Source organism: Myotis brandtii, unplaced genomic scaffold (assembly GCF_000412655.1).
Source record: "Myotis brandtii unplaced genomic scaffold, ASM41265v1 scaffold966, whole genome shotgun sequence".
Classification (NCBI taxonomy): domain Eukaryota; kingdom Metazoa; phylum Chordata; class Mammalia; order Chiroptera; family Vespertilionidae; genus Myotis; species Myotis brandtii.
In genome coordinates this window covers 70,642-85,984 of record NW_005372000.1, presented here as the reverse complement: position 1 = coordinate 85,984, position 15,343 = coordinate 70,642, and the positions used below count along the sequence as shown (strand labels likewise).

General features: G+C 38.9%; 2 protein-coding genes across 2 annotated transcripts; one reads left to right on the top strand and one right to left on the bottom strand.

Moving 5' to 3' along the window:
- Positions 1-2,081: 2,081 nt before the first annotated feature.
- LOC102240622 (olfactory receptor 52E8) lies at positions 2,082-3,023 on the top strand. Its single transcript, XM_005886220.1, has one exon. It carries the CDS (start codon positions 2,082-2,084, stop codon positions 3,021-3,023), a length of 942 nt encoding a protein of 313 aa, XP_005886282.1.
- A 10,422-nt stretch (positions 3,024-13,445) lies between these two features.
- On the bottom strand, positions 13,446-14,390 carry LOC102250926 (olfactory receptor 52E4). Its single transcript, XM_005886255.1, has one exon. It carries the CDS (start codon positions 14,388-14,390, stop codon positions 13,446-13,448), a length of 945 nt encoding a protein of 314 aa, XP_005886317.1.
- Between the last annotated feature and the right edge of the window lie 953 nt (positions 14,391-15,343).

Here is a 15,343-nt window from a genome sequence, read left to right as displayed (position 1 = left end):
GCCTGATTGCCCCTAACTGCTCCCCTGACTGCCTGATCACCCCTAACCACATCTGCCTGCCTGTCGGATCGCCCCTAACTGCCTCTGCCTCGGCCCCTGCACCTGGGACCCAGGCTTCCCTCCTCCGGCTGGCCACAGGGACCTGGGACTTGGGCTGGCTTCACCTGGGCAGGCCGCAGGCGCCTGGGACCACAGGCAGCTTCGCCCAGGCCGGCCGCAGCCGTAGGTGCCAGGGACCAGGGTGCTTTGCTCGGGCCAGCCCCAGACGCCTGGGACCCCGGGTGGCTTTGCCTGGGCCTGACTTTATCAGGAAGGATGTCCAGAAGATGTCTGATCTAATTAGCATATTACCCTTTTATCAGTATAGATGTTTCAAGTGGTAGCTGTTGTGCTAGAGAAATAATGACAAACAAAACCACTTCCTGGCCCCCTCTGTAACTGCACAAAGCTCTGGGAACTTGGGCATTGACTATGTACCCATACAAAGAGCTCTGTGGCAGAATAGTAGGGTCCTGAGAGAGAATATTAGTAGTGATACACTGATTTCAGTGAATATCTCTCTGAGAATGGATGTCTAAGGTACGGACCTGGAGGATTAACAGCAGGATGATGCTGGTTCCTCTTGTCTTTTCCTCACATCTGCTTTGGGAATCCTTTGAACAGGTACATTTCCATTTTTAAAGATTTTATATGTCTTCCTTGTCTTTCACAGGGTCATGCCTCTTGTATTCTTAAAATCTACTTTGATTTTCTAAAACCTCAAATGCATTGTGTACTATGCAATGTCTCCACTTCCCTTGCTTCTAGGAAAAGGTCATGACTTCCATTATTAATATTGTTTCAACTTCTTCAATGGGCTATTTTTATGAATTATAATTAGGAACTTACTCACTTTTGGTTTCCTCTTATTTAAAAATGTGTATTTAGACCAATTATATGAGTAAAATTCTCAAAAGGTTGTAGAGAATGAGGAAAAATAAATTGGGAAGAAATCTAGGACCCACACACAAACAAGAAATACACTTATTCAGGAACCAGAATCTGTCCTGTTTCTTTCTTGAGGCTGATGTGAGTAGCAAGTGGTATGATTTGTCTAAAATTTTCTTGTGAAACTGAAGTAATGTTAAATTCTGATATAACAGTATATTTTTATAATTGTTCCTTTCCTTCTAATAGCAATGATAACAACAACAATATCCATGATGCCCCACTTAGAAACTAAGTTGGAAATATTGCAGATTATTTAGAAATGAAATTAATTCAAGTTGTCTACTATGAGGAATAGGAGAAATAAATGGGGAGCCTGAAAGGTTCAGTCACTGCCTTAAGCCTGAGTCAATCTCTCTAAAAAATGGTGATTTCATATTTAAGATTAATTGTGCTGCATTGAATTTTGTGAAACCAGTGGCCATGTAAGGCAAGGTTCTTGTTTCAAAGAACAAAGCAAATATCTTCATTCACTGATGACAAAAATAAAAAGTAACAACACAAACTAAGAAGGAGCAAAAAATATGCTTAGATTTTAATGAATATTATTTATAAGCATGTTGAGAAATAAAGAGAGGCCCTCTTAAGTAGCACATTGTAAGTGGAAATTCTCAGCGGCATTTATTGGGCTCATATTTCTAATTAAACATTCAAATGATATTAAAGATTGCTCCTGAGATCTACAATATTGACAGCGCTCATGGATTGTAATCACTTATATGTGGGATATAAGTTTAATATCCAAATTTATAATTAAATATTTCAAAAAGTTAGAACCTAATATAGAATCTTATATCAACTGAGTTGGTATACATTCACACTAATTTAGATCATCTTGTGCAATGCCCAAATATCCATTTATTTTTTTAAGGAATCTTCTCCTTCACTTATATATATTAATGAAAGTAAATGAGAGAAAAAGAAATCTGAGAGAAAACATGATCTTACTTCTGTGTTCCTAGATAAAAGTACCAATTACATCTTTTTTTGTTCTTATTCACTATTAGCAGTATTGATGAGGCACTGGGAACCTTTATACAGAACAAAAGATTCCTTCAAATGAGTGGATGTGACCATCAGAAGCCCTTGCCAGTATGTCTCCAGCCAACACATCATGTATTCACCCCTCATCCTTCCTGCTGCTGGGAATCCCAGGACTGGAAAACATGCAGCTCTGGCTTGGCTTCCCATTCGGTATAGTGTATCTCATAGCCCTCTTGGGGAATGTCATCATCCTCTTTGTGATCCACACTGAGCACAGCCTTCACCAGCCCATGTTCTACTTGTTGGCCATGCTGGCTCTCACTGACCTCGGCCTGTCCACTGCCACCATTCCCAAAATGCTGAGCGTCTTCTGGTTTGGCCTCAGTGAGATTGCCTTTGGGGGATGCTTAGCTCAAATGTTCTTCATACACCTGTTTACAGGCTTTGAAACATTCATGCTTGTAGCCATGGCTTTTGATCGCTATGTTGCCATATGCCACCCACTGCGTTACAACACAATTCTCACCGACAGAACTATTTATATTATTGCTGTTGTAGGCATGTTGAAAAATTTTGTGTTTGTTTTTCCACTTGTATTTCTCCTTTTGAGGCTTTCATTCTGTGGGCATAATATTATACCCCATACCTACTGCGAGCACATGGGCATTGCCCGTCTGGCTTGTGTCAGCATAAAGGTCAATATAATATTTGGATTAATCCTTATCTCCATGATACTGCTGGATGTTATTTTGATTGCTATCTCATATGTGACGATTCTACTTGCTGTCTTCAGACTCCCATCCTGGGAGGCCAGGCTCAAAGCTCTCAATACCTGTGGTTCCCATATCTGTGTCATCTTAGCTTTCTTCACTCCAGCCTTTTTCTCCTTTATGACTCACCGATTTGGCCACAATATTCCACGTTACATCCACATCCTCCTGGCTAATTTTTATGTGATAATTCCTCCTGCTCTCAACCCCATTATTTATGGTGTGAGAACCAAGCAGATTCGAGATCGGGTGGTAACAATCTTCCTTTTTAAGGATGTTTGACTCTGAGCACTTGATTTGGAAATACTCCTCAAATCTTTATCCTTCCCATCCTTAAAAAGGGGAAGTGTCCTTAAGCTATTATGGAGTAAATGCTTTACAGAATATGATGTGAAATACAATGTTCCCTCAGTTATGGGCAACATCAAATTGGAGATAAATTTATATAGCAAATATTTGTTCCTAGACTAAATATAAATTTTATTTTTAAATAAATAGGTACCATTTATTTCTGTAATGGATATTAAAAACAGGGTTTGAAGGTAAAGACTTATTGAAACTCATGAACAGTACTAGTAAACAGTCTCTTTATTTAGAATTCATTGATTATGATAGAGGAGTGCTATGTTGTCAAGAACTATCACAATTGTAATGGGACTGACTAGACAAGGCTGGGTGTGTGTTCTAGGAGCACTAGTCAAAGAAGTTAAGCACAGATCTTATTTCTTCCATGGCAAAGTTGGGTCTTTCAATCATGTAACCAGATGGAAGAAATAATCAGTAAGCCATCATAGGCATTTTGTACTTCATTTTTATAAATTTTGAAATAGCAACTGCATCAATTACACAGAGTCAAATATCTGAAAGGACCCGTGAGACTTCACAGGATATACTCATTTTAGGCTTTAAGGTCAAGGTAAAGCACAGCAGGAGAAAGAAACAGGTACAGCAGGTAAACACAACTTCTGGGACCCTTTCTCAGTTGCACAGGATGAACTTTATCTTTAATGTGAACCACTCTAAATTGTGCAAGCCAAGGCACAGTTTACTCGAGGTCTTTTAAACCTTACTGGTGGCATAGTCAAAACTATGAGTGGGCCTCATTCAATCAGTTGAGTGCCCGAGTAGAACAAAATACTGACCTTCTCCAAGCAAGAGATAATTCTGCCAGCTGTTGAGTATATGTCTTTCAATTATGCTGTCTAAAAATGGGTAAATAACCACAGAATGGTTTCTGGGGACACATTAGCTCCCTGTGAGATGGACCTGCCCTAAAACTCCATTGATCAACTGACCTTCAAAAGTCCCTACTCTGCATGTACAGACTTCATAAATAAATAAATATATAATACGTATATATACACACATACACATACTAGAGGCCTGGTGCACAGATTCGTGCACCAGTGGGGTCCCTTGGCCTGGCCTGCAGGGATCAGGCTGAAACCAGCTCTCTGACATCCCCTGAGGGGTCCTGGATTGTGAGAGGGCATAGGCCAGGCCGAGGGACCCCGCTCGTGCAGGATTGGGCCTGGGGGGAGGGGGGCCTGGGAGGGCTCCAGGGTGTGTCCGGCCCATCTCTCCCAGACCCGATTGGCCAGACCCCAGCAGCAAGCTAACCTATTGGTTGGAGCGTCTGCCCCCCCGGTGGTCAGTGCGCATCATAGCAAACAGTTGGACACAGCATATTAGGCTTTTATTATATAGGATTTCCCAGAACACACTATTGAGAAAATAAAAAATGACAGAAAATGAAAGCTCTGGACTGAGAGAAGTTACATGCAACACATAGATCAGATAATGAATTTTTATACAGAATATGAAAAACTTTTACAAGTCAATCTTAAAAAGACAAAACCCTATTAAAAATAAGGTTAAATTTTAAAACGTATTTCACAAACAGTATACAAATAGTCACTAAGCACAAATAGTCACATGAAAAGATGCTTACCATCATTGGTCATTAGGGAAATGTAAATTGAAACCACAGTAGATAGCAATACAATTAAAATGGCTAAAATTAAAAAGACTGGCACTATCAAATATAAGCAAGGATATGGAGCAATCAGAACTCTCATTCATTGCTAGTTAGATGCAAAATGAAAAAGATTTGGAGGACAGTTTTGTAGTTTTAAAAATATTGTTTAACATACATCTATCATATGATCCAACTAAAGTACTCCTTGGTATGTACCCAAAAGAAAACAATTGTTCACACAAATACTTGTACCTGGGTGTTCATAGCAGCTTTATTTGTAATAGTTTCAAAATGGAAAAAAAACACACTGATAAACATACATGATTTTTCAACATAATCACTCAAGGGGAAAAAACTTTTTGATATACAACACTCTGCACATTATACTATATATGTACCCTAAGATAACTAGTCAAACATATTTCAGTTAATCAAGAAATGAGCTAAAGGTAAGAACTCAAGGTAGTGCAAAATTAGCCATCATGAATATTGTTAGACCATTGAATATGATTCTTTTTCTGTTTATTTGTTTTTTTTCATAATCATATGCCTTTATTTACACACCTGGGGAAATGACAACCATGATATAGTAAATGGTGAGGGAGAATGAAACCAACATACAAGTCTGGAGTTCTCTCCATATCTTTCTGTGATAATATCAACTATCATTAATAATTGATAATACTCTGATATTTTAAGGAGGTCTGACAAATCAGATGATCTAACCCCTGCTCTCATTTGCTGAAAATTATATCAATATGGCTTTGTATGGCTAGGTATCAATATGATATATTTCCTTTTTTCATCTCATTCCCTATTAATAGATTAGACTACTGTTTTTCAAATATTTTGGCTTGTGGCCCATATTACCAACACATTTTATATCATGACCTAAATACATGTAAACCTAAATACAAATATATACCAATTTTTATTTTTATTAAAAAAATTGTTTTTCATTTCTTTGTTTTTCTTTAGTGATTAAGGTATTACGTACATGTCCTTATTCCCCTATTGCCCCCCTACCCTACTCCCATTCATGCCCTAACCCCTCTGGTGTCTGTGTCCATTGATTATGCTTATATGCATGCATACAAGTCCTTTGGTTGATCTCTCCCCCATACCCCCACCCTCTCCTACCTTCTCTCTGAGGTTTGAGCATCTGATCGATACTTCTCTGTCTCTAGATCTGTTTTTGTTCATCAGTTTATGTTGTTCATTATAGTCCACAAATGAGTGTGATCATGTGATATTTATCTTTCTCTGACTGACTTATTTCACTTAGCATAATGCTCTCCAGCCCCATCCATGCTGTTGAAAATGGCAGGAGTTCCTTCCTTTTTGTAGTATTCCATTATGTAGATGTATCACAGTTTTTTTGTTTTTTTTTAATATATTATTTATTGATTTTTTTTACAGAGAGGAAGGGAGCGGGATGGAGAGTCAGAAACATCGATGAGAGAGAAACATCAATCAGCTGCCTCTTGCACACCTCCCACTGGGGATGCGCCCGCAACCAAGGTACATGCCCTTGACCGGAATCGAACCCTGGACCCTTCAGTCCGCAGACCAACGCTCTATCCACTGAGCCAAACCAGTAGGGCATATCACAGTTTTTTAATCCAATCATATGCTGAATATGATTCTTAAAATATTCTATATATGCATGTTGAATATCCTATATAATGAAAGGGTAATACGCAAATAGACCAAATGGCAGAACAACCGAACAACCATTCAAATATGATATGCTAAGGCTGCTCAACCACTCACTATGACATGCACTGACCACCAGGGGCAGATGCTCCAACCAGTAGGTTAGCTTACGTCTGGGGTCCAGCCGATAGGGACTGAATGAGATGGGTCAAACATGCCTGGAGCCCTCCCGCGGTCCCTCCCTGGCCCGATCTTGCACTGGTGGGGTCCCTCAGCCTGGCCTGCATTCTCTCACAATCTGGGACCCCTCAGGGGATGTTGGAGAGCTGGTTTCAGCCCAATCCTGCAGGCCACTCCCCTTGAGAGGGTGCCAGATGCAGGTCTCATTGTTGGTGAGCGCTGCTGCGCTGCGCGAGCCTCTCCTGATTAGGACTGATTGAACGTGAGCCTGCAGCAGGCACAGTGGGGCCAGGATGAGCAGGAGCAGCAGGTAGTAGCTGCAGGCAGCGTTGGACTGTGAATTTCGGCCCGATCCCTGCAGGCCACCCAGAATGGCCCCACCCATGCACAAATTTGTGCACTGGGCCTCTAGTTGTAATATAATAAGATATCTAACTATAAATTTAAGCAGTGAATGTTCCTAGAGTGTTTATATTTAATGGGTGAATATGTACCTTTGTAGGCATTTGGAGAGCTCTGCTATAATACTCTATTCCAGGTCATTAATATAATATTTTCATCCTTACTTGTTGTTTCTGGAGACTAGGCTTTGACCAAGCACATTTAGTTACTGTAGAATTATATAAAACAAAAGAAACAAAAATAAAACAACCCAAAAGAAATAAAAATAGAATTTTTTCCTACTCAAATGAAGGAAACAGAAACAATTATTAATATTCTCAAATGCTTATTTTATTTTAATTCATTTTTAATTATAGTTGTCATATGACGCTATATTAGTTTCAGGTGTGCACCATAGTGATTCAACATTTATATCACTTACAAAGTGATCACCACACTGTCTAGTAACCATGTGTCACCGTACATAGTTATTACTATGTGATTGGCTATATTCCCTATGCTGTACATTATAACCACATGACTTATTTCATTAATGGAAGTTTGTACTTCTTAATCCTCTTCCTCTTTTCCAGTCATCCCCCTACTCTACTTCCCTCTGGCAACTATCAGTTTGTTCTCTGTATCTATGAGCTTCTCTCTCTCTCTCTCTCTCTCTCTCTCTCTCTCTCTCTTACATTCCACAAATAAGTGAATTCATATATTTGTCTTTCTCTGTTTGACTTATGTTACTTAATGCAATACCATCAAGGTCCATCCATGTTATCACAAATGGCAAGATTTCATTCTTTTTAAAAAATATATATTTCAGAGAGGAAGGGAGATTTCAGCAAGGAAAGGAGAAAGAGATACAAACATCAATGATAAGAGAGAATTATTGATCAGCTGCCCCCTACACCCCCTGTATGCCCCCTACTGGGGATTGAGCCCACAACCCAGGCTTGTGCCCTGACCAGGTATTAGACCATGACTTCGTGGTTCATAGGTCGAAGTTCAACCACTGAGCACACCAAGTGGGAAAATTTTCATTCTTTTTTTCTGACATAAAAAAGAATGCCACCTCTTTCTTATCTGGTTGCTTCAACATTTTGGTTATTGTAAACAATACTGCTATGAACATATGGGTGCATATATCTTTTTGAATTGGTATTTTTGTTTTCTTTGTATAAATACCCAGAAGTGGAATTGCTAGGTAGCATGGTTGCCATATGTTTATTTTTTGAGGAATCTTCAAACTACTTTTCTTAGTGGCTGCACTAGTTAACAATCATACCAACAGTGCATTATGGTTCTCTTTTCTCCACATCTTCAGCAACACTTGTTATTTGTTGTCTTTTTTATAATAACCATTCTAACAGATGTGATGTAATATCTCATTGTGGTTTTGATTTGCATTTCACTGATGATTAGTGATGTTGAGCAGATAGTCTGTTGGCCATCTGTATGTCTTCTTTGGAGAAATGGCTACTCAGGTCTACTGTCCTTTTTTGTTGTTGTTGTTAATGCTCACCAGAGGATATTTTTTCAATTGATTGTTTTTTGTAGAGAAAGTGGAAGGGAGGGGAAGAGGGTGACACACACACACACACACACACACACATTGATGTGAGAGACACACCAATCAGTTGTCTCCTGCACATACCCCAACTGTGCTCAGGATCGAACCTGCAATCCAGGTATGTGCCCTTGACCTGGAATCAATCCCAAGATCCTTTGGTGTGCCGGTCAACCCTCTAACTACTGAACCACACCAGCCAGGGCCCTCTGCCCATTTTTTAAATTGGATTGTTGTTGTTTTTTACTGCTGTATTTTTTAACTATATATTTTTATTTTAGTTTTTCCATCACCATTTATCCCCTCTATACCCTCCTCCATCTCCACCCATACCCTTCTCCCCTCTACCCCTGGGAATCACACACTGTTTTCTGTGTCCATGGGTTCTTTCTCTTTTGTTTTTCTTTTTTGCTCAATCTTTTCACACATATCCTTCCAGAGCTGTGAGCCTGCTCTCTATCTATGAGTCTGTCTCTATTTTGTTAGTTCAATACATTCCACATATGAGTGAAATCATATGGTAGAGACCCTAGCAGCTATGGGACATCTTTTCCTGATTTGGTGACTATTGAGACTGGTGGTTATGTTCAGTCCTTCAGACAGGTCTCATTCCACTTGTAATGAACTTGACCATGGCCTTAGTCTACTATTGCCTCCAATTAATTACCCCATTCTTGACATAACTACTTAAAGTCTCACCCATTCAGATTTATGATGGGGTAGCCTATATTTCTAGCTCAGGTCCTGACAAATTAAGGTGGAGTTGAAGAGTCCAGCTTTAGGTTGACAATGTACATATAATTTTTGGGGCCCAACCATTGGCAATTACCTCACAGGGCAGGCCTCCCATGGTTAAGCTGCCCTCCCACAGCAGACTTGGTACATATCCAGTTCATTGCTGCCTCAGCCATGCTCTTTTGCATAGTTATATTCTTAGCCCAGGCCCCTCCATTTGGAGGTCTCCTCATGGGGAAAGCTTGAAGACACTTTTCTGCACTCTGATTCAGTGCTCTGTATTTTTTTCACTCCTAGCCCTTCCCCATTTGAACTCCCTGTGGCCCCCGTGTTCAAAACTGCAGGAGGCTTTTATTCAAGGCTCCCTTGGCAGTGAGTCAACCCCCATGTCTGTGCTGATCCACCTGACCCTCAGCTTGTGAACCGTGGGGGGAAATGGAGTGGAGAAGTTAGTTCTTCTTCCTGTTTAGCCTCTGCCTTATGCTATTGTAATAAATTATTCAAGGCTTCACTGTTCTTTTAATTTTGTCATGTTTTTAATTGGGTACTCCGATACCTGACTGCTTAGCCATCTCCAGTTCAGCAGAGCTCTGACATTCTCACAATCCAGGTATCAGGTGTAGGGCTTTCCCCTCTGCATTACCTCTGGACTTCTGAATGGCAATCAGAGCTCCTTGTACTGCCGGGCCATTAATGAGTGATGTGGGTGAGCCCTGTGGGAAGCTTGGGTGGGCTCAAAAGAATCTCAGGGCTTAAGAAGCTTTCAACCTACAAGATCATCCAGGAAAGAGTGACTGAGAGAATAAATTAAGGTAACTAGAAGGAGAAGCACAAAAGGCAGTTCAAAAGAAAGAGAGCTGTCCGAGGGGATCCCACACTCAGATGATACTGCAAACCACCAGGATATGTGGAAGCAGGCAATGTATATGTATATATCAACATAGCCTCAATATATAAAATATTAACTAAGAAGCAAGGAAACATTAACAAAACAAAATGAGACATTTAAATACACCTATTATCATTAACAAATCTAGAGATTAAAATGAATAAAGAATAGTGAGTTTAACACACATAATTTACAAACTATAAAGCTTGCAGAACAATGGCTACCCAAATGATCTCCTCATCCTAAAGCCTTGTGATTGTGTTAGGGTACATAGCAAGGGGGAATAGTTTCAGATGACTGTCAGATAATGCATAGACCTGAAAATGTGGAATTATCTTGGATGACTCATTGGCTCCAATGTAACCACAGGGATTCTTAAATGTAGAAGAGGAAGGCAGAAGAGGAGAGTCAGACAGAAATGTGAGTATGGGAGGAGGGCAGAAGTAACACTGTTGGCTATGAAGATGGAGAAAATGGGCTTCTAGATGCTAGAAAACACAGGAAAAGATGTTCTCTTCCAGAGCTTCCATAACTGAAAGCAGCCTTCTCAACACCTTGCGTTGAGCCCAGTGAGACCTGTACAGGACTTCTGAATTACAAAAACTATCTATCTATCTGTATATATATATAAAAAGGCCAGTGACCAGAACGGTGGAATGACCGGAATGACCGGTGGCTATGACAGGCACTGCGGCAGCCAACCAGCCTGATCCGGGCCCTGATCGCTGCCCCCTGGCCAACCTGGCCCCCGATCAGCCCCCAACACTCCAATGGGGGGCAGGAGTGGCCGGCCAACCGCCCGTGGCCCCTCCCCCCACCAGCCTGGCCTGATGGGCCCCCATCGTGGCGGGCTGGCCAGACCCCACCCATGCACAAATTCATGCACTAGGCCTCTAGTAAAATAATAAATTTGTGGTGTTTTAAGTTTTATGGAATCTGTGGTAATTTGTTATAATTGCTATAGAAAACAAATATTCTGCATCCAATAAAAAAGGCTATTTGTATTTTTTATTAAGTTATAATTGACATATAACATTATATTAAGTTCAGGGGTGCAATATAATGATATGATATTTGTAAATATTGTGAAAAGATCATTAAATAAGTCTAGTTAACATCCATCACCCACATAATTACGATGTTTTCTTGTGATGAGAACATTTAAGAACTACTTTTTAGCAACTTTCAAATGTACACTACAATATATCTTTTACTATATTTACTATACTCTACATTACATAGTTATGACTTATTTATTTTTATGCCTGGAAGTTTGCATCTTTTGACCACCTCTACCTATTTAGCACCCATCCACACCTTTAGCAACCACCAATCTATTTCCTTTATCTGTTTTGAGCTCAGTTTTTTTTTTTAGATTCTACATATAAATAAAATCATACAGTACTTGTATTTCTCTGACTAACTTACTTCACTTAACATAGTGCCCTTAAGGTCCATCAGTGTTGTGGCAAATGGCAGAATTTCCTTTTTTATGGCTGAGTAATATTCTATTGTCTATATACCATATTTTATGTATCCATTCATCCACCAGTGGACACTTAGGTTGCTTCAATATCTTGTCTATTGTAAATAATGCTGCAATAAACATGAGGGTGCATATATCTTTTCAAGTTAGTATTTTTATTTCCTTTGGGGAAATATCCAGAAGTGGAATTGCTGGATCATATGGTAGCTCCAATTTTAGCTTTTTGAAGAACATTAATACTATTTTCCATAATGGCTGCACCAATTTGCATTCCTACCTGCAGTGCAGAAGTATCCTCTTTTCTCCACATCCTCAACTCACCCTTATTATTTTTGATAATAGCCATTTTAACAAAAGCAAGGTGATGTCATATGTGTTTTTGATTTGTATTTCCCTGATGATTAGTGGTGTTGAGCACCTTTTGATGTGCGTGTTGGCCAGCTGTTTATCTTCTTTGGAAGATAATATTTTTAAGTAAAGATTCAATTATTAAGCACTTTCACTGTGAGTAGCAATATACCATTAGGTAAACATTAACCAAATGCATATCATTGGTCAAAAACTATAAAACATGGATAAAATACTGAGGCTAATCTGATAAGCCACAAAGAAGTGCAAATGGAAAGGTCTCAACATTACAAGGCACTTAATAATTAATGAATTCATGAATGAATAAAATGTATGAATCTAAAAATAATTACTATCTCTAGCATTAGATTTGACCTTTGAAAACATAATTGAAATGTATAGGATTTCACCCATTTTGGAGTGTTCATTCTTGAGCAATCTTCTCTGCCATATTGATGCTTCTATGAAGTTCTCTATCTCTCACTCTCTTCCCTTTCTCTTTCTCTCAATAGAGATGGAGATAGATTAATTAAAATATAAATATATTTACATTTATATATGTTTTGAAAAATTGCATATATACACATCTACAGACAGACCAGTTTACTTTGAACAATAAGTTACTTAATGGGAAATTTGCATCTACATGATGACTCTGGGAAAATTCCACGCAAAATCTCTCCAAATGCTTCTTCTTATAAGACCCTTAAGATTTCATGTACATTTCTATATTTATATTTATATGACATCAGATTCTGGTACATAATAAAGTATCAATAAGACTGTGGATAAAAATAATTAATCAAGTAAGAAAGGAATGAATGAATCTGTTACAAGTATTAAATACCTGTAGTCCTGCCCTAACCAGTTTGGCTCAGTGGATAGTGTGTTGGCCTGCGGACTCAAGGGTCCCAGGTTTGATTCCGGTCAAGGGCATGTACCTTGGTTGCAGGCACGTCCCCAGTAGGGAGTGTGCAGGAGGCAGCTGATTGATGTTTCTCTCTCATCGATGTTTCTAACTCTCTATCCCTCTCCCTTCCTCTCTGTAAAAAAAATCAATAAAATATATTTAAAAAAATAATAAAAAAATAAAAATAAAAAACAGAGTTAAAAAACACACACAACAAAAACAAAAACAAAAAAACCTGCAGTCCTTGATGCAGGCAAGTGCATAAATTTGGCAATGTGGTCAGCACAATTGACTTCCTGCAAATAAAAAGAAGCATTTTACTCCACACAATCCATTTATAAGACCTAATCCTAGTAAAATCTTATAACTTAATTATCCAAACATTGTAGGTATTCCATAAATTTTCATGATTGCTTCGACAGTAATCACATTATATATTCTAGTTGGGATGTCTAGAGAAATTATAAATAAAATAATAGTAAAGTCAAAGTCTTTTTTTGTTGCAAGAGTCTGTAATTGAGAAACACATTGCTTTTCCCTATTTTAAAATGAGTATCTATAAGAGTGTTTATGTTGGTCTTTTTTTCATAAAGAAGCTTGAAACCCGCTCCTGAATCTGTTTAGTCCTCACTCCATAGATGACAGGATTTAGGGCCGAAGGAACAACAACATATAAATTGGCCAGGAGGATGTGAATGTATGTGGGAACATTCCTGCCAAACCGATGGGTCATGGAGGAGAAGAAAGCTGGAGTGAAGAAGGCTAGGATAACACAGATATGGGAGCCACAAGTATTAAGAGCTTTGAGCCTGGCATCCCGAGAGGGAAGGCGAAAGACAGCTCGGAGTATTCTCACATAGGAGATGACAATCAGAACCATATCAACAAACATGATTGATATGAGAATTAATCCAAATATCATGTTTGCCTTTATATTGGCACAGGCCAGCCGAGCGATCCCTATGTGCTCACAGTATGTGTGGGGGATTCTACGGTGTCCACAGAAGGGAAGCCTCAAGATGAGAAACACCAGAGGGATAACCAAAATGAAACTGACACCAAACATCACAACAAGGGTGAGGCCAATAGTTCTGTTGGTGAGAATCAGGCTGTACCGCAGAGGGTTGCAGATGGCAACATAGCGATCAAAGGCCATGACAACCAATACAAGAGTCTCCATAGCAATGAACATATGAATAAAGAACAACTGGGTGACACAACCCCCAAAGCTAATCTCGTTTAAAACAAACCAGAATATGCCCAACATCTTTGGGATAGTAGACGTGGACAGGCCCAGATCAATGGAGGCTAACATAGCCAGGAAATAAAACATGGGCTGATGAAGACTGTGCTCATTCTTGATCACAAACAGGATAGTGATGTTCCCCAAAAGGGCAATCAAATATACAGAACAAAAAGGAAACCCGATCCAAAAGTGCATCTCTTCAAGGCCTGGAACTCCCAGCAGGAAGAAAGAGGAGGGGTGGAAGTTGGTGTCATTGGAGGGGGACATTTCCTCTCTGTTTATTTCTTTGGAATCAAATTGAAAAACAAACACATTATCAAAACATTTAAAGTCAAACCACATCAAATAAAACAATACAATTAATTTGAAGCAGCAATGAGCAGGACATTGTGAAGATTATATACCATCCTTGAAAGTATGGATTCATTTAGATATGAAAAAATACTAACAATTCTGCTAAGTATAGCAAAGAAATCAGACAAAATCTCTCACTCCATAATATTAAATATTATTAAAAATATGTATCATTATGTAAATGTGTAATAGATAGATAGATAAATATAGATGTAGGAGATGTAAGTGCCTTAAAGGAAAACAACGATGACAATTGGGTAATGCTGAAACTGGTGTAATTTTAAATTTATCATGGGGGAAGTCCTAACAAAGTGACATCTAAGCAGATATAAAAGTGCAATATGGGGATGATTTAATGTAAAATTAATAATAAACATTAAGTATCTTTAAGACATGGGATGGCATTTCAATTTGAATTCTAGAAGGAATATTCTTTTAGCCCTCTGGCATGTGAACAGCTTTAATAAGCTGTGAAACAAGGGCTTTAGGAAAGTCAATAACTTTCTGAGGAAGTAAGAAGCAGATATGTGAGGAAGAGTAAAGAAAAAAATCAAACTCTTCCTCTTCTTTTTCCTTATTTTTTTTTTCTTCTGTGATACATGGCTGGTGTGGTAAGGCGGTGTTAGTGGTACTTTTGCTTGAAAGGTTCCCTTAGCTAAGTGAGACTCAGGTAAGACAAAGGAAGAACTTACTTCCAAGGGTTTTCTTAAGTTTTCTATTGAAATTTCTATAGAAATTTACTCTACAAATTCTTGATTAAAAGAAAATGTACGTTAAAAAAGATTAACCAAAGAATTTATATGCATATATGCATAACCCATGGACACAAACTATAGAGTGGTGAATGCTTGGGGAGGGGGCGAGAG